Raw genomic sequence first — 18,414 nt, forward strand, 5'->3', positions numbered from 1 at the left:
CCTCCCTCACCCCACCCATTTGTCTAGGGGCTGGCGACACGTAAAACGCGACGGGAGAGGGTCTCCCATTGACAGCGACCTAGCGCTGTCTACACCAGAGCTGAGGTCGGTAGAACTGGCGTACACTAGAACTGTGGATTTTTCAGACCCCTGAGCGATGATTTCTACTGATCTCATTTCCCAGTGTAGACCCGGCCTTACACGTGCGTTACATGTGTGTTGCTGGAGCCCAGTGGGGCTCAGGGCCCCGTTGTGCTGGGTGTTGCCCAGACAGGCAGTGACAAGGCAGCCACCATGAAGGCATTGGCAGGATGGGCTGGTTTGGGCCTCCCTTGAACTATACCTGTATGGTTTGTATTCGCATCATCAGGTTCGAAGGGACCGCAAGGGTCAGGTAGGATGGCCCCCTGCCGCGATGCAGGATTTGCTGGGTCTAACCCAGCCCAGACAGACAGCTACCCAGCCTCCACGGAAGGCGCTTCCTCGCGACTCTGGGGGATCCATTTCCTAGGCACAGTGTCTGTCACTCTGCACTGGGGCTTGGAAAGTGTGATGCTAATCAAGTCCCAGAGACACCCTGGCCTGCCCAGCGGTGTGCAGGGGCCTGCCCGGCGGGGCCCAGCCCTTTGGAGGCTGAGAGGGGCCCTTTGGAGCAGCGATGTCTCTGCAGGGGGGCCGGTGACAGCAGGAAGAGCTGACAGCAGGGGGCTGAGCGCTGAACAGACCAAGTGCCACCCCTGTGTCGCCTGCCACCTCTCAAAATAACCCGCTGGGAATGGAGAGCTTTCGGCTGCCCCCTCCCTGGAACAGACGGCTCTGGGCAGGGGCTGGGCCAGGCTGACTCCTGAGCTGGGCCCCAGGGGACCGGACAGGCCTGCACGGGAAGGAGAATGAAGGGTGGGGGCCCAGGACCCCTGCTTGCTGGCCCAGTGAGGGGTCTGCGCTCAGTCATGGGGCAGGAGGTGGCCTCATGGGCTGGCCCTCGCCTGGTTGCAGAAGCGGGGTTTAGCTGGCTCACTCTTTCCATTTCTTTTCGAAGTTGCCCCCTGCTGGTTGCCCAATGGGCTGGGTGCGTTGTGGGGCTTTTGCTTTCCTCTGACGCAGCTCTTGTGGGACCTGGGCTTGCTGTGGTGGTGGCCCCGTCCAGGCTGGGCCCCGCGTGCTCTCTGCAGTTCCTGTCTCTCTCTTGCTTGGCACCAGAGCACCGGGTGCGGTTCCAGTTGCAGCTGGAGGATGTGGAGGTGCAGGAGTGTGAGGACGCCGTGCTGGAGTGCAAGGTGCCCCTGGAAACCATCCCCACGTCCTGGTACCTGGAGGACAAGCAGCTGCAGTCAAGCCACAAGTATGTGATTGAGGAGCAGGGCCTGGTGCGACGCCTGACCATCCGTGATGCCCGCACTGACGACGACGGCATCTACCTCTGCGAGATGAAGGACAAAGGGCGCAGCATTGCTGAGGTCTCAGTCAGAGGTGAGAGGGATGGGCCTGGGGTGCACGGAGCCTGAGCAGAGGGACATGGAGACTGTCTTCCCTGTGCCGCTTGCTGCTGCAGCCCCCTGCCCTGCCTGGTCCTGCTTCTCACTGCCCTGTCCCTGTCCGGTCCTGCCTTTCCCCTGCCCTGTCCCTGGCACCCAGCCTGTCGCCCGCTGCCCTGCCTGGTCCTGCTTCTCACTGCCTTGACCCTGCTACCCTGTACTTTGCACCCAGCCAGTCACTCGTTGTCTTCCCTGGTCCTGCCTTTCCCCTGCCCTGCCCTTGCCACCAACCAGCCAACGCCTGCCCCAGCTGCCCAACCTGCCCCATAGTACTCTGCCTCGGCTCCCAGCCTGTCCATTCCTGCCCCCTTTCTTTGCCTCAAGCCAGCCCCATTCCTGACACCCCCATTTCCTGCTCCTGCACCCTCGGGCCCCAGGCTCCCCATGTCCCTCCCAGCTCCGCAGCCCCAGGGTCCCGAGCTGTGCGCTCGGATGTGACTCTGGGCCTTTCCTGGACACTCTCCCAGGGGTGATCGTGAAGCGGCTCCCACGAAAGCTGGACGTCATGGAGGGGGAGAATGCTGCCTTCTGTGTGGAGACCCGGGACGCTGTGGAGGGAATCTGCTGGAGCCGGAACGGGCTGGAGCTGCGGGAGACACCGTGCACCGTGCTGAAGAGCTTTGGCAAAACCCACCTGCTGGTCCTGGTGCATGTGACGCGGGAGGACGCTGGGGTCATCTCCTTCAGCGTGGGGGAGTCGCAGACGTCAGCCCAGCTCCGCGTCAAATGTGAGAGCCCCCCCGGGGGGTGGCACTTCTCTGGAGCATGGAGCCCATTGGTCTGTGGATCAGGGTCCCCCTGCTGTAGGGCTGGATTGGAGCCAGCGTCCCCTAGAGGGGAAAGGCCCAGTACCCCATTAGGGACCTCTGGGCTTTTCGCCTTCCTCTGCAGCTTGGGCTGTGGCTCACCTGCTGGGATCATCTGGGCACCTCTCCCTAATCAGGCCCCTGCCACTGCGGGGCTTGGGCTGTTGGCGGCCCCTCGGTCTCTCCTGTTTGCTGCCTGTGGCCACAGCTCCGTCTCCTGAGGGTCAAAACGCTTGAGTCTAACTCAAATCTTTGGGTTTAATATAGGGGTAGCTGGGTAAAAATGACGGGCCTGTGATAGGTGATCTGGTCCCTTCTGGCCTTAGACCCAGTGACATCTGTGAAACTAGTGTGATGCTCCCAAGGGTGATGCATGAGCATGAACACCAACCTCAGGGCGGATGGGTACAAACCAGGGCACAAACCCCATGTTGGCTGTGAGCTCTAAACTTGGATTTCACCAACCTCCTGTGCCTAGTGCAAACTCCTCAAGCACTTTACCAGCCTTAACACGTGGTCACAGACAGTCCCCTTGGTACGCCGATCTGTCCCGTTACCAGGCGAGCCTAGCTCTGTGACAGGCGGCCTCTTATGCCAAGGATCACAGCAATATTCAGGTTACTCCCAGTCCCAAAGGACCAGTCACTTACCCCAGGTCACTTGTGCTTTAGGTCTCACACTGAAGACGATGCTTGTAGCCAGTCCTATAGTAACTATATGAGGGTTTATTAAGTAGAAAAAGGAAATGAGTTGTTTACGAGGCTAAACCAGGTGAACATAGATACACAAATGACGTACAGGCTTAGGTTTCAAAAGGTGATGTAAGTTTCTATAATCAGCCAGCTCTATGTGTAGCTTTGGGGCTAACCCACGCTAAGTAGCTGGGGATCTCTTGCTTATGCTTAGAAACACCTTGATCCCCAGAGTCCAAGCAGCACAGAGATACCTAGTTCCTTTGGTTTGGGGTCTCCCCACTCCTGCCAACTGCAGACTCAGCTGATGGGAGACGTCCACTCACACGACTCATCGTCACAGGGAGAAGAGCAGCATTTTGCTGACGGTTTCTTACTCCAGATGTAGGGAGTTTCCAGTTGCAAGAGCCACCCCTAGCCTGTCCGGTACTGCCAGGTCTCCTCTTTCGGGAGGGACATAACAATTTCTGTAAGCGAGGCGCTCGCTCACTAATGTGTCTCTCCTGCATGGTGATTCACACGGTTTCAGAGGCTCACAATACACCCGCTCCAATAGTGCAGGGGAGATTAACGCAGGCAGCAGCTGATAAGCCTTCACGAGTGCGAACACTTCCTTGTAATGCTGATCCCTGTTTTACCACTATTACCCCACAAGTGAGCCAGACAGATCGCAGCTCTGTATAGGTCAGTGTCCAGCTGAGAGATGGGGACCTGAGCATGAGCTGGCACCTGGCCTGGCAGCGTCACACCTATGCCCAACAGCCAGATTGGAGCTGGTGCTCCCTAGCGCAGCATGTCCCTGTGTCACGGTTCCTGAGTTATCTGCACTTCTGGCCCCTTCGTGGCCTTCTTGAGGGCACCCCACTCCAGTCTCTAGCCGGCACCTTTCTCTGGGCTGAGTTCTGCACCTCCCTTCTGCTAGATGCAGGCCTTCGGCTGCAGAACCCTGCAATGTATGGTGATTCTGTCCGCAGGTCTGACTTCAGCTCAGCACTGGCAGTCTGGGGTTAACCAGGGACCAGCCGGTGCTCATGAAAGCAAGTGCTGTTTATTCAGAACAAAAGCATAAAACAATAAACAGCTGCTAATGCAGGTCTGTTTTGCCCAGCAGTCCTTCATCTGCCACATGCAAACCCTGCTAGGCCTAGACTACTTCAGCTCCTTTCCACAAGGCCTGGCTCCCTGGTCCCAGTTTCGTGTCAGTTCCTGGATCGAGTGGGGGTGACGCCTCTCTCTGTCGGGGATGGTGGGGGGTCACTCTATACACTTGAGAGCTCTTATTTCCCTGGCCTCGGTGACCCCAGGTCAAACCTATCTATGCAATGTCCCCAGCGTGGCTTTCACAGCCGTGTTACCGGAACGAGAGATTTGTACTGGTGATTTTAGTTCCTACTTGAAACATCTTAGCTCAGCCGTTGAGCCAGGAGCACACTAGCCGTAAGATACACAGATCATTTTTATAAAGCTGATGCAGGAGTATTTGAATAGTCCATGTGTCCAGAGCAGCGTATCCGTCCCCTGGAGCTGGATTGGAGCCGGTGCCCCCAGAGGGGAAGGCGTTGTATCCCATTTCCGGTCCCCTGACGCCAGGCGGCCCGTGCACTGGGGATCGGGGCTGGCAGCCCCCAGAGGGGAAGGCCCCGTGTCTCAGCTGGTTGCTTACCTGCTCGGTCGACATCTCAGAGCAGGGAGCTAACCAGATGTGGGGTTTGTGTTAGGTGCAAAGCGTGTTCCCCCGAGTGCGCCCGTGGCCGCCGAGATGAGCACGGACCGCAGCAACGCTGCCCTCCTGACGTGGTGCCCCGGGCCTGATGTGCACAGGAGCCCCCCCCAGCAGCTACGTCCTGGAGCGGCAGGAGGCTAGCACGGCTGAGTGGGTGCAGTGCCTTACCACGGACCTGGCCAGCATGGTGGAGGTGCTCGGGGATAGCGTGCCTGCCGAGGCAGACTACTGCTTCCCGCATCTGTGCCGTCACAAGTACGGGAGGAGCAGGCCCGTGGAATTCCCTGGCTCTGTGCACCTTGGTACGTACCACAGCCCTCTGGGGCCTGTTCCCTTCCTGAGCTTGCTCCCTCCAGGCCCTGCTCCTGCCTGAGCCCTGCCAGACATGGCTGGATGCCAGGATCCTGGGAATTACAGCCTGCTTTGGCTTGTGCAGAGCACTGATTGACTGAGTCCAGTGCCGGTCCAGTGACCCCTTCTTCCCAACACAGAATGGGACGGGGCCATGGCGCAGGCCCACCAGCTGAAGGGCACTTGCCCTGGGGAGCTGGCCCATGGCTGAAGGGCAGCCCCTGGTCCTGCACCCAGCGTGCTAGTGGCCAGCTCAGAGGGGTGAATGGGTAACGTGGCCCATGGCCAGGGCTGAAGGGCAGGGGGGCCGGAGCTCTGCTCGAGGTGTTGCCCGTCTCTGGCTGAGGACCCTGCACTGTGCTCTAGTCCCTGTAGCCTGCGTGCGGAGAGCCCTGAAGGACGTGGCAGGTGCAGGTGGGCCAGGATGCCAGTTCTCCCTGGAGCTCTCAGCTCCGTGGCAGGGAACTGGTTCCTGAACGGGGCAAAGCTGCAGGAGGAAGAGGAAGGCCAGAGCTACTGCATAAAGCGCAGCGGGACCGAGCACTCCCTGCTGCTCCGCGGTGTGCGGCTGGCGGAGAGCGGGGCCGAGGTCACGTTTGTGTCCAGCGGCGTGCGGGACTCTGCCACTCTGCGGGTGCAAGGTAAGTGCTGTCCTGCTGCGGATCAGCCCCCAAACCGGGGGGGCGGGGGCACTATATCCAGGCTCCAGACCACCCTCCTGGGATATCAGCTGAGATCACTGAGCTGAGGGGATGAACCAGGCAGCATGAACACAAGAGTTACAACAAGGGCCTGCCCTTCCCACACACCTGTCCTCCCAGCAGCTCAGAGTCCTTGGCAAAGGCCAAATAATCCTCCCAGCCCGTGGGAGGTGGGGGAGGGACAGGCAGGCACCACTTCACCCAGCAATATAATGCAGCCCCCTCTGGCCTGGGTGGTGGCAGCTGTTCTGGGGACATTTGGCTAGGGTGCTAATCCTTCTTTCACTGCAGCCTCTTCAGCACCCAGAGGCATCTGACATAGCTCCTGTTGCTTCCCTGGCCTGAGGGAGCTCTCTCCCTCCCGGCGGAGAGCATGCTGCTTGCTCAGGCCCAGGGCATCTCCCTGCGCTGAGCCCACAGGAAGGATGCTAGTTCGGCCAGGGAGAGGCTGCGCTGGGCTCCCTGGGGTGGCAGCAGATTCTCACCTGCCCTGCTAGGGCTGGGCGCAATCTGCCCTGGGCTCCAGTGTGAAGGTGCAGCCTTGTGAGACACAAGCGAGCTCTGTTTCTGCAGCAGGCTGTGCTCTGGGGTGGGGGTGGAGCGTTGCATGCTGGGTGCTGCAATCTCCAGGGGCTGCACCGCTGACCGATGCATGGGAGAGCGGCTCCTGGCCATCTGGCAGCCTGGCCTGCGGTGGGATGGGCTGAGCAGCAGGAAGCTGGCCTGTGTGGGATGCCAGGCAGCATGCACTGTCTTGCAGAGCCCAATCCCATAGACCAATCTGCATGGGTCCTACCCCGGGGCCTGCTGGGACCCGGGGCATTGTCCTGGCTGCCCTGTGAGAGCAAGGACTCGCCTCCATTCTCTGCTCATTCACGGTGACTCTCTCAGCCCCGCAGGTGTGCATCGCCCCGGTGCCTGAGGCCCACCGCCTCCGGGAGCTCCTGGCAGGGCTGCCCTTGCTCCTGGAGTGTGAGGTCTCCACGCCCGACGCCCCTGTGCGGTGGCTCAAGGACGGGGAGGCTGTGCCCTCGGACGACGTCGTCACCCTGCAGGCAGAGGGCTGCACCAGGAGGCTGTGTATCCGCTCTGCCCGCCCCTCGGATGCCGGGACATACACGTGTGATGCGGGCGAAGATGCGCTGAGCTTCACAGTGACTGTGACTGGTGAGCTGGGAGCTGGCCCTCAGGAGCCCTGCGCCCTCGCCCCTCCTGCAGGTTCCTTGCAGGCATGGGCTCAGGGCATTACAGCTGGAGACGTCCCATCACATCCCAGCAGGCCCACGGCAGATGTGTGGCCCTGAGACCCCTTTCTCCCCTCCTGCCCCATCCACCCCCACTCATCCTCTCTTCCTCACTGCCTCTCCCCCAGAGACCTGCCTTCTCTGGCCTTCACAGGCTCCTCTGGCCACTGAAATCAAATCCTCTGGAGCTGCCATGGCCGGATTCTGTCCATTGCCCCAGGGGAGGCCTCTGGCCATGTGAGCCCCAGGGGCTCTGCCACCCTGCTGGGTGGTAAGCAGAGGCCAAGTGACCGGCAGCTGCCCCCTGTGAATCACTGCTGCCTGCTCGCGGAGTGGGGGAGCTGTGGCTGTGCCCACGGGGGATGATCTCCCAAGGCTGCCGGCTGCTGGCAGCGCACGGTCTCCACGCTGGGCTGCAGGCTAGTGACTTACCCACCCCTCCTTGTTACCCGGAGTGCCCAGTTCCTTGTCTGGACACCTGCAATGCACCCCACTCTGCTGTCATCTGGACACCTGCAGGGCACCCCCGGTTACTGGCCTCACCTCCCTTCAGCACGGGTCCCTCATCGCAAAGCACTTAGGGTCTGTTTCCTGTACAAAGAAAACCAAACCAAACCCTGCAGCAGTGAGTCTCAAACCATGGGTCACTGGCTGGGGCTCGTGCTCCAGGGCTGTGAGTAGCAGCGTAGCTGTTCCCGCTCAGGCTGCAGCTGGGCTCTGAACCCCGGCCCCCTGCCGGGTTTCAGAGCCTAGCTTGAGCCCAAGCGGGAATGTGTACACTGCTTCTTTTAGCCCCATCGCGTGAGTCCTGCAAGCCAGGTGACCCAGGCTCTGAGACCTCTTGCCGAGGGGTTTTTTTGCACTGTAGATGTGCTGTAAGATTACGTCTACACTGCAAAGAAGAAACCCACCGCTGGCCTGTGCTAGCTGACTCAGATCGTGGGGCTCGGGCATCTGGGGCTGTTTCCTTATGGTGTAGACTTCCCGGCTCGGGCTGCAGCCGGAGCTCTGGAATCCTCCTACCTCGTAGGGTCCTAGATCCTGGGCCCCAGGCCGAGCTGGGAAATCTACACTGCAGTGAAACAGCCCCTTAGCCTGAACCCCGCTGCCCAAGGCAGCTGGCCTGGGCCAGCCATGGGTGTCTAATTGCAGTGTAGACATACCCTTAGTCATGTCTATAATAAAACCAAACAGAAGATTATTTAACAGAGCTTGAGATAAAAATTCACATACAAGCATGTAAAAGGGTTTGGAAACATCAGGTTACAAGGGAAAGGAAAACACAGCACGCAATCAGAGCCTGGACTTTCTGACCTTTCCTGTCTCACCCAATGGTCAGTCCGTCCAGCACGGGGCCAGTCCACTGAGCTGGGATCTGCCTCTCCGGAGACACGTCTGCTGGCAGGGCACCTCCTTTGGATGAGGAAGCTTCTGCACCCTGGCTCCTTCTCGTACACAGCCGCAGACCTTTGTCTCTTTCCATAAGCCAGGCGTTTCCCTGGTTCCAGCTCAGCCCGAGGGTCCCCCGGTCAGAGGCTTTTTCTGCAGCTCTTTCGTCTTTGTAAATGCTCGGCCTGCATCTGGCCCAGCCTGTAAGCCCAGGGCTGAGCTGGGTCAGTTGTTCTCACTCTTCACCGAATTAGCAGAGCCCCGGCTATCTCAGGTGACTGGCTGCACCTCCAGCAGGTCTGGAGCATCGTGCTCTACATTTTACACATCTCTTCCAGCAGCGCCCGTGCAGTAACCCTGACACTCAGCTCGTGCTTAGCGTTCGGCAGGGACTGCACGACTCCCCACGGTGGGCTCTCGCTAGCCGCTCAGGCATGGTGCGATTTGCCTGCCTGGCCACGGCTGCCCCCACCAGCGGCGGAACCCAAGTGTGCTCCAGTTCCCCATAATCAATGGGCACTGGAAGCCCCTTGTAATAATGAGCAATAACCTCCAGTACTGAGGAATGGGCGGGGCGGCTGGCTGTGAGTGACCCAGCCGGCAGCCTCTCTGCTGAGCCCGTCCTGTCTCCCTGCCCAGAGCCGCCCGTGAGGATCGTCAGCTCTAACGAGGACGCTGCGCACACCTACCTGGCCTCGGAGCGCGTGGTGCTGGCGTGCGAGCTGTCCCGTGCCGATGCCCCGGTGCAGTGGTACAAGGACGGGGTGGAGGTGGAGGAGGGCGAGCGCCTGCTCCTGGAGCGCGAAGGGCCCCATCGCAGGCTCGTCATCCCCTCGGCCCGGCCGCAGGACACGGGGGAGTTTGTGTGCGACGCGGGCGGCGACTCCGTCTTCTACAACATCACGGTGACAGGTGGGTTGATCCCAGTTCACTGGCACAGGTGCTGCGGGTCTCTGTCCGTCTGTCTGAGGAGGTTCGATAGCTCTGTCGCTGCAGTGTCCACATGGTCAACCCCTTTGCTCTCCGTCCCTCGGTCTGTCCAGCTCTTTCCCCTCTTTGTGCTTTGTTGTTCTGCCCTCATCCTCCCTGGCCACAGCGTCTCTTGTCCTTGCTCCCCTCCATCAGAAAGCTCCTAGTCACACACACGCATTCCTGGCCCAGCACGTCCTCCCCATCAGCTGTCTTCTGCTGCAGCGTCAATGCCCGAGAGCTGAGATTAGCTGGAGGGACCCATCAGGAGTGGGTGAGGCTGGGGATTCGGGGCCTGGGCTTGCCAGCTCTGCTCACACTGAGAGAGATCACTGGAGGGAAAACGTTTTATTGCCCTTTGCTCTGTTTTACTCCTTTGCTACTAGTCGCACCCCTGGGACTTGCAATCCCTCCTCTCAGCCAGCGGTTAACAGAGCGCTCTGCGGCAGGGGGACAGGGCTGGGGTCATGCTGCTGTACAGGGAGGCGATGGGAGCCTGCTGCCCTTTGTAAGATAAGCAGTGGGTGGTCTGGCCACACAGTGGATGGGGGACCAGTGAGGAAGGACCAGGTGGTGCTTTCAGTGACTCAGTAGATTGCGCTGGTCACTGCGCCATACTAAGCCCCATCACTCTCTTCAGTTCCCTCCTGAGGTCTCCCTTATGTCCCCGAGCTCCTCCCCCTGCCTGCCGAGCTGCCTGTTCCCAGGAGAGACGCAGACTGTAACCTGCCTAACACTGTGCACTCCAGAACCTGCCCCAGCGGGACTCTGTCACCCTCATTCCCCACCTCTGCCTGCACTTCAGCTAACGGCCAGTCTGGGGCAGGGACCCACCTGCCAGCACCATGTGCCTCCCTGCGCTGTGGACTGGACGTGTCAGTCTCATTGCGATAAAGCCCCTGGCTCAGTTGTACAGGCAAAGGCAAGAACCCCGACATCCTGGCCAAATGCTAATGCAGGTGAAACCACCCTGCCTCCCTGATGCCGCTCTGCAGCATCTCTGTTCTAACAGACAAAGCACGGGCTGGCGCACTAATGGGTGTCCCCGCCAAATTCCACAGGGAGCCGGAGGAGCAGCTCCTTGCACTCCTATTGGTAATGTGTAGGGGAAAAGGGGGTGGGGAGGCTTGACCTTGAGTGACATGTGCTGGGGGTCTCATGCTGCCCGGACTAAAACATCCTTGGAATCACTAAATATTATAGACGACAATTCCTTAACTCAATATGTGCTGTATCCACCACGGGGGGTTCCATGTTAGACCTTGTTGTGACAGAGACACGGATCACAGAAGTAAAAATTGGTGACATTTTAGGTAGACGTGATCATGACTTGATTGCACTTGGTAATATGCAAACAGGATAAAGTCCAGACCAGTCACATGTCTACTTGGTGCTTTAAAAGGGCCCATTACAGAAAGCTGACAAAAATTGGGCGCCAGATCAACTGGGAGATTTAAACAGAAAAATGTAAATAATCATTGGGAATTGTTTAAGAATGAGACCTCTCTAGGTCCCTTTCAGCCCTATGATTTTATGATTCTCTGATTTTACTAGATGCCCCAAAAGCCACAGCCCAGAATGTCGGTTACAGTGGTTAAAAAACCAACCTGGCTTAGAGGGGAAGTGAAAGTAGCTATAAAAATTATTTATATAAGCTAGGATTTGCAAAACATTGATAAGGGAAGCAACAGGATAAAATAAAAAATCTATGGCCAGCGGAATTAGGGACCATAAGAAGGAGGTTTTTTAAAGTATATTAGGAACAAAAGGAAGCCTAACAATGCTATTGCTCCATTATAAGATAGACTAGTCAGTAATAATTCAGATGAGGCAGAAGTGTTCAATAAATATTTCTGCTCTGTATTTGGGAAAAGAACAGATGATGTAGTCATATCATATGATAATGGCTCTCTTTCTATTCCACTAGTATCTCAGGAGGATGTGAAACAGCAGCTACTAAAACTAGACATTTTAAAATCAGCAGGTCCTGATAATTTTCATTCAAGAGTTTTAAAAGAGCTGGCTGAGGAGCTTGCTGGACCATTAATGTTGATTTTCAATAACTGTGGAACACTGGGAAGTTCCAGAGGACTGGCAGAAAGCTAATGTTGTGCCATTATTTTAAAAGGGTCAGTGGGATGATCCAGGTAATTATAGGCCTGTCAGCCTGACTTTGATCCTGGACAACATAATAGAATGGCTGGTATGGGGCACAGATTCTAAGGCCAGAAGGGACCACTGTGATCATGTAGTCTGATCTCCTGTATAGCATAGGCCATAAGACTGCCCTGAAGTAATTCTGGTTTAAACTAGAGCAGAGCTTTTAGAAAACATTCGATCTTGATTTAAAAATTTCCAATGATGGAGAATCCACCAAAGCTCTTGGTAATTTGTTCCAATAATTAATTATCCTGAAGTGTGGTTGATAAAGGTAGTAGTCTTGATGTAATATACTTAGGCTTCTGTATGGCACTTGACTTGGTACTGCACAAGATTTTGAATAAGAAACTCGAACAATATAAATTCAACATGGCCCATATTCAATGGATTAAAGGCTGGCTCACTGTTAAGTCTCAAACAGTAACTGTAAGTGAGGGGTCATCACTGAGCATGTGTGTTTCTAGTGGGGCCCCACAGGGACTGGTTCTTGGCCTTACACAATTTAACTTTTATCAGTGACCTAGAAGAAAACAAAATTATAAAATTTGCAGATGACACAAAAAATTGGGCGCAGGTAAATCATAGTCATAGGACTGGAAGGGCCTCGAGAGGTCGGCTAGTCCAGTCCCCTGCACTCTTGGCAGGACTGAGTATTATCTTGACCATCCCTGACAGGTGTTTGTCTGACCTGCTCTTCAAACCTCCAATGATGGAGATTCCACAACCCTCCCTGGGCAATTTATTCCAGTGCTGAACCACCCTGACCGTTAGGAGGTTTTTTCCTAATGTCCAACCTAAACCTCCCTTGCTGCAATTTAAGCCCATTGCTTGTTGTCCTGTCCTCAGAAATTAAGAAAAACAATTTTTCTTCCTCCTCCTTGTAACAACCTTTTATGTACTTGAAAACTGTTATCATGTCCCCTCTCAGTCTCTCTTTTCCAGACTAAACAAACCCAAGTTTTTCAATCTTCCCTCATATGTCATGTTTTCTAGACCTTTAATCATTTTTGTTGCACTCCTCTGGACTCTCTCCAATTTGTCTACATCCTTCCTGAAATGTGACGCCCAGAACTGGACACAATACTCCACTTGAGGCCTAATCAGAGCAGAGTAGAGTGGAAGAATTACTTCTTGTGTCTTGCTTACAACACTCCTACTAATACAGCCCAAAATGATGTTTGCTTTTTTTGCAACAGCGTTACACTGTTGACTCATATTTAGTTTGTGGTCCACTATGACCCCCAGATCCCTTTCCGCAGTACTCGTTCCTAGGCAGTCATTTCCCATTTTGTGTGTGTGCAACTGATTGTTCCTTCCTAAATACAGTATTTTGCATTTGTCCTGATTGAGTTTCATCCTATTTACTTCAGACCATTTCTCCTGTTTGTCCAGAACATTTTGAATTTTAATCCTATCCTACAAAGCACTTGCAAACCCTCCCAACTTGGTATCGTCCGCAAACTTTATAAGTGTACTCTCTATGCCATTATCTAAATCATTGATGAAGATATTGAATAGAACCGGACCCAGAACTGATCCGTGTGGGACCCCATTCGTTATGCCCTTCCAGCATAACTGTGAACCACTGATAACTACTCTCTGGGAATGGTTTTCCAACCACTTTTGCACCCACCTTATAGTAGCTCCATCTAGGTTGCATTTCCCTAGTTTGTTTATGAGAAGGTCATGGGAGACAGTATCAAAAGCTTTACTAAAGTCAAGATATACCACGTCTACGCCTTCCCCCCTATCCACAAGGCTTGTTACCCTGTCAAAGAAAGCTATCAGGTTGGTTTGAGACCATTTGTTCTTGACAAATCCATGCTGACTGTTATTTATCACCTGATTATCTTCTAGGTGTTTGCAAATTGATTGCTTAATTATTTGCTCCATTAACTTTCTGGGTACAGAAGTTAAGGTGACTGGTCTATAATTCCCTGGGTTGTCCTTATTTCCCTTTTTATAGATGGGCACTAATTTGCCCTTTTCCAGTCTTCTGGAATCTCTCCCGTCTTCCATGATTTCTCAAAGATAATCGCTAATGGCTCAGATATCTCCTCAGTCAGCTCCGTGAGTATTCTAGGATGCATTTCATCAGGCCCTGGTGACTTGAAGACATCTAATTTGTCCAAGTAATTTTTAACTTGTTCTTTCCCTATTTTAGCCTCTTCTGATCCTACCTCATTTTCACTGGTATTCACTAAGTTAGACATCCAATCACCACCAACCTTCGTGGTGAAAACTGGAACAAAGAAGTCATTAAGCACCTCTGCCATTTCCACATTTTCTCTTATTGCTTCCCCCTCCTCATTGAATGATGGGCCTACCCCGTCCTTGGTCTTCCTCTTGCTTCTAATGTATCTGTAGAATGTTTTCTTGTTATCCTTTATGTCTCTAGCTAGTTTGATCTCGTTTTGTGCCTTGGCCTTTCTAATTTGTCCCTACATACTTGTGTTATTTGTTTATATTCATCCTTTGTAATTTGACCTAGTTTCCACTTTTTGTAGGACTCTTTTTTGATTTTTAGATCATTGATGATCTGGTTAAGCCAGGGTGGTCTCTTGCCAGACTTCCTGTCTGTCCTACGCAGTTGGATAGTTTGCTCTTGTGCCCTTAATAATGTCTCTTTGAAAAACTGCCAACTGTCTTCAATTGTTTTTCCCCGTAGACTTGCTTCCCATGGGATCTTACCTACCAACTCCCTGAGTTTGCTAAAGTCTGCCTTCTTGAAATCCATTGTCTTTATTTTGCTGTTCGGCCTCTTACCATTCCTTAGAATCATGACTCTGTCATTTCATGAAAAGAAAAGGAGTACTTGTGGCACCTTAGAGACTAACCAATTTATTTGAGCATAAGCTTTCGTGAGCTACAGCTCACTTCATCGGATGCATCCAATGAAGTGAGCTGTAGCTCACAAAAGCTTATGCCCAAATAAATTGGTTAGTCTCTAAGGTGCCACAAGTACCCCTTTTCTTTTTGCGAATACAGACTAACACGGCTGTTACTCTGAAACCTGTCATTTCATGATCACTTTCACCCAAGCTGCCCTCCACTTTCAAATAATGCAGAGGATAGGTCACTGATAGAGAGCAATCTGGATCACTTGGTACACTGGGCTCAGGCAAACAATGTGTAAATGTGTACATCTAGGAACAAATAATGTTGGGCACACCTACAATGGCAGGACTCTACCCTGGGAAGCAAGGACTCTGAGAAGGACTGCAGGGGTGTTGATGGGTAATCACCTGAACATGAAAAACCAGTGTGACGTGGTGGCCAAAAGGGCTAATGTGATCCTGGTGTAAGCGGGGGAATAGTCCCGCTATTGTGGGGAACTTTCCTGGCTTCTGCACTACCCCGGTGAAGTGGGCTAGCGAAAGGATCTGAGTCCTTTCTCCCACTTCCTTTACCCAGTGGCTTCCCTGCCCTTGAGGACTCCCCTTCCACTCTCCTGTCTGGCAGAGTCCTTGTAACCCCAACAAGGCTGGGCCCAGGATTCCTGGGGGGCTCGACCCCCAACCCTGCTGTGGTCACCTAGGTCAGGGGCTAGGGTGTCCCCACTCCGGGGTACGCTCTCTGCACTGGGCGCTTCCCGGACCCACTGACCATTACATACAAGTTAAAGCAAATGCAAGTTATTTAATCAACAATTAATTTTAAAAAGAATAAGGGAAAATGGGAAAGGTTAAAGGAAACACATCAACCCGCCCTGTGGCAGGGAACATCACAAACAGGGTCTCTGGATTGTCAGGGCAGTTCACAGTCTGTTCCTTGTAAGTACCAGGCCTTCTTCTCAGGCCCTGGCCGTGCTGTAGGGATGCTGTGGGTTGGACACTCGCTCTGGTGTTGGCCACACGCTCTCAGGCTCTAAGTGGCAGGACCCTTCTTCCCAGCGTCACCTCCGCCCTGTCAGGGTTATGATCCACACCTGGCCTGCAGAGCCTCTTGGCTGAGGCGTCTCCCTGTGCTGGGCCCGCTGCCCAGGGTCCCCCTCGCTCTCCCCAGCTGCTCACCGCACCCAGCCCCAGACTGCTCCAGCCCCAGCTCCACCACTCGGTCTCTGCACGGCTGCTGCTGCTCTGCCTCCAGCTCCCTGGGCTGCTTCTCTGGCCCCTCTGGCTCTGGCTGCTGCAGCTCTACTCCCAGGACAGATCTGCTCTGCAGGCTGCTTCTCTGACTCTACTCCCAGCACTGACCTGCTTCCTGGGCTGCTTTTCTGGCCCCTCTGGCTCTGGTTGCTGCAGCGTTGCTCCCAGGACAGGGTCTGCTCTCTCTGGGCTGCTTTTCTGGTCCCTCTGGATCTGGCACAGCTCTGCTCCCCAGCTGAGCTTGGGCCCCTGCTTTCTCCTTAGCTCGGCCCCACTCTGTCTGACCCAGGCAAATCCCGCTCAAACTCCCTGGACTCCTGACTCCCTGATTAGCCTGCCCACCCTGACATTCAGGCTGACCTGGAGCATTGGCCTCTCCCCATTGTTCCTGGGGACTGGCAATCTCAGGGTCCTGATTCCCCATCGACCCTTCCCCCTTTTTAGTACTGGGAGCTAGCAACTAAAACCCCCCCCCGAATGTTAGTAAGGGGGTCACAGTCCCCTCACACTGGGATGCATGAACGAGAATTTCAAGTAAGTGTAGAGAGGTTATTTTATCTCTGTATCTGGCTCTGGTGTGACCGGTGCTGGACCCTGCCCCCAGTTCTGGTGTTCACAGTTCAAGGGGGATGTTGATAAATGGGAGAGAGTTCAGAGAAAAGCCAAAAAAAGGAATAAAGGATTGGAAAACCACCCTTGTAGTCACAGAGTCAAGGAGCTCAGTTTACTAAGCTTAACAAGGAGAAGGTTATGGGATGACATGATCAGTCTGTAAGTACCTCCGTGGGGAACAGAAGTTTGATCCTGGGCACTTCAGTCTAACACAGCAGGATCCAGTGGCTGGAAGTTGAAGCTGGAGAAATTGAGATGAGAAATACGGTGCAAGTTGTTAGCCGTGAGGGCAATTAACCATTGGAACCATTTACCACAAGTTGTGGTGTCCATCATTGGCAAGTTTTAAATCAAGGTAGGATGTTTTTCTAATAAATTTTCCCTGGTTCAACCAGGAATTAACTCAGGGGAGTCCGATGGCCTGTGTGACACGGGGGCAGAGCAGATGATCACAGTGGCCCCTTCTGTCTTATAACCTATCAATTGCATAAAGGATTCAACTTCATTTCCAGTCCCAAGCTCTGGGGTCTGGTGGCTGGCTGCTGCAAGGACTCGACAGAATTTGTAGATCAGTTACTTACATCTCTGCTGAGCCCGTCCTGTCTCCCTGCCCAGAGCCGCCCGTGAGGATCGTCAGCTCTAACGAGGACGCCGTGCACACCTACCTGGCCTCGGAGCGCGTGGTGCTGGCGTGCGAGCTTTCCCGTGCCGACGGCCCGGTACAGTGGTACAAGGACGGGGTGGAGGTGGAAGAGGGAGAACCCTTGCTCCTGGAGCGCGAAGGGCCCCATCGCAGGCTCGTCATCCCCTCGGCCCGGCCGCAGGACACGGGGGAGTTTGTGTGCGACGCGGGCGGCGACTCCGTCTTCTACAACATCACGGTGACAGGTCGGTGATGTCCCCTGGCCTCCTGGCTGTTGGATCAACAGTGCTCCCCCGTTACCCCAGCTGGCAGGTCGGTGACACCCCTGATCCCTGGCGGGTGGGTCAGCAGCGCTCCCCCGTTATCCCAGCTGGCAGGTCGGTGACACCCCTGATCCCTGGCGGGTGGGTCAGGAGCGCTCCCCCGTTACCCCAGCTGGCAGGTGGGTGACACCCCTGATCCCTGGCGGGTGGGTCAGCAGCGCTCCCCCGTTGCCCCAGCTGGCAGGTCGGTGATGTCCCCTGGCCTCCCGGCGGGTGGGTCAGCAGCGCTCCCCCATTACCCCAGCCGGCAGGTGGTGACACCCCTGGCCTCCTGGCTGTTGGATCAACAGCGCTCCCCCGTTACCCCAGCTGGCAGGTCGGTGAGACCCCTGATCCCTGGCGGGTGGGTCAGCAGCGCTCCCCCATTGCCCCAGCTGGCAGGTCGGTGATGTCCCCTGGCCTCCCGGCGGGTGGGTCAGCAGCGCTCCCCCGTTACCCCAGCTGGCAGGTCGGTGACACCCCTGATCCCTGGCGGGTGGGTCAGCAGCGCTCCCCCGTTACCCCAGCTGGCAGGTGGGTGACACCCCTGATCCCTGGCGGGTGGGTCAGCAGCGCTCCCCCGTTACCCCAGCTGGCAGGTCAGTGACTGCCCTGGCCCCCCAGTGGGTGGGTCAGAAGGGCTCCCCTGATGGTTTCTTTCTGGCTGTATTTACTGGGCCAAAGCCTTGGGTCTTGTAAGAAAGATGGTGGTAGACGGTGGTCATTGGGGTCAGCACTGACTGCAAAGGGATGGAGTCCCCCGTATGGAGCCCCCACCCTGCTCCCTCCAGCACAGTGCCCCCTCCTGCTGCACAGGGGCACTGGGGTCAGCGCTGGCCAGGGCCGTCCAGAGGATTCAGGGGGCCTCGGCTCTTTGGCGGCAGAGGTCCTTCCGCTCCGGGTCGTTTCAGGGGACAGTCTTCGGGGCACTTTGCCGAAGACATGGAGCGGAAGGACCCCAAGAAGCGGCGGCGGGTCCTTCACTCCGGGTGTGTTCGGCGGCGCTGAAGGATGCACCGCCGAAGTGCCACCTAAAACTCTCGTGGGGGCCCCTGGGGGCCCAGGGCCTGGGGCAAATTGCCCCATTTCCCCCCCCCGTCCCCGGGCGGCCCTGGCACTGACTGCCAGGGGAGAGCCCCCCCATGGAGTCCCTGACCCCTCCCTGCAGCACAGCGCCCTCTGGTGCCATGCTGGGGCCA

General features: G+C 55.6%; 1 protein-coding gene across 1 annotated transcript in view; it reads left to right on the forward strand.

The window, feature by feature from the left end:
- Nucleotides 1-18,414, forward strand: part of OBSL1 (obscurin like cytoskeletal adaptor 1) — a 69,813-nt gene that overhangs the window by 8,128 nt on the left and 43,271 nt on the right. The window contains 8 exon segments of the mRNA XM_043525545.1: nt 1,201-1,470; nt 2,003-2,548; nt 4,855-5,058; nt 5,474-5,557; nt 5,560-5,748; nt 6,700-6,975; nt 9,081-9,353; nt 16,886-17,158. Of these exon segments, the coding sequence (XP_043381480.1) occupies nt 1,201-1,470; nt 2,003-2,548; nt 4,855-5,058; nt 5,474-5,557; nt 5,560-5,748; nt 6,700-6,975; nt 9,081-9,353; nt 16,886-17,158 (2,115 nt within the window).

The sequence above is a fragment of the Chelonia mydas genome, chromosome 11, assembly GCF_015237465.2.
Source record: "Chelonia mydas isolate rCheMyd1 chromosome 11, rCheMyd1.pri.v2, whole genome shotgun sequence".
In the NCBI taxonomy this organism is placed as follows: Eukaryota; Metazoa; Chordata; order Testudines; family Cheloniidae; genus Chelonia; species Chelonia mydas.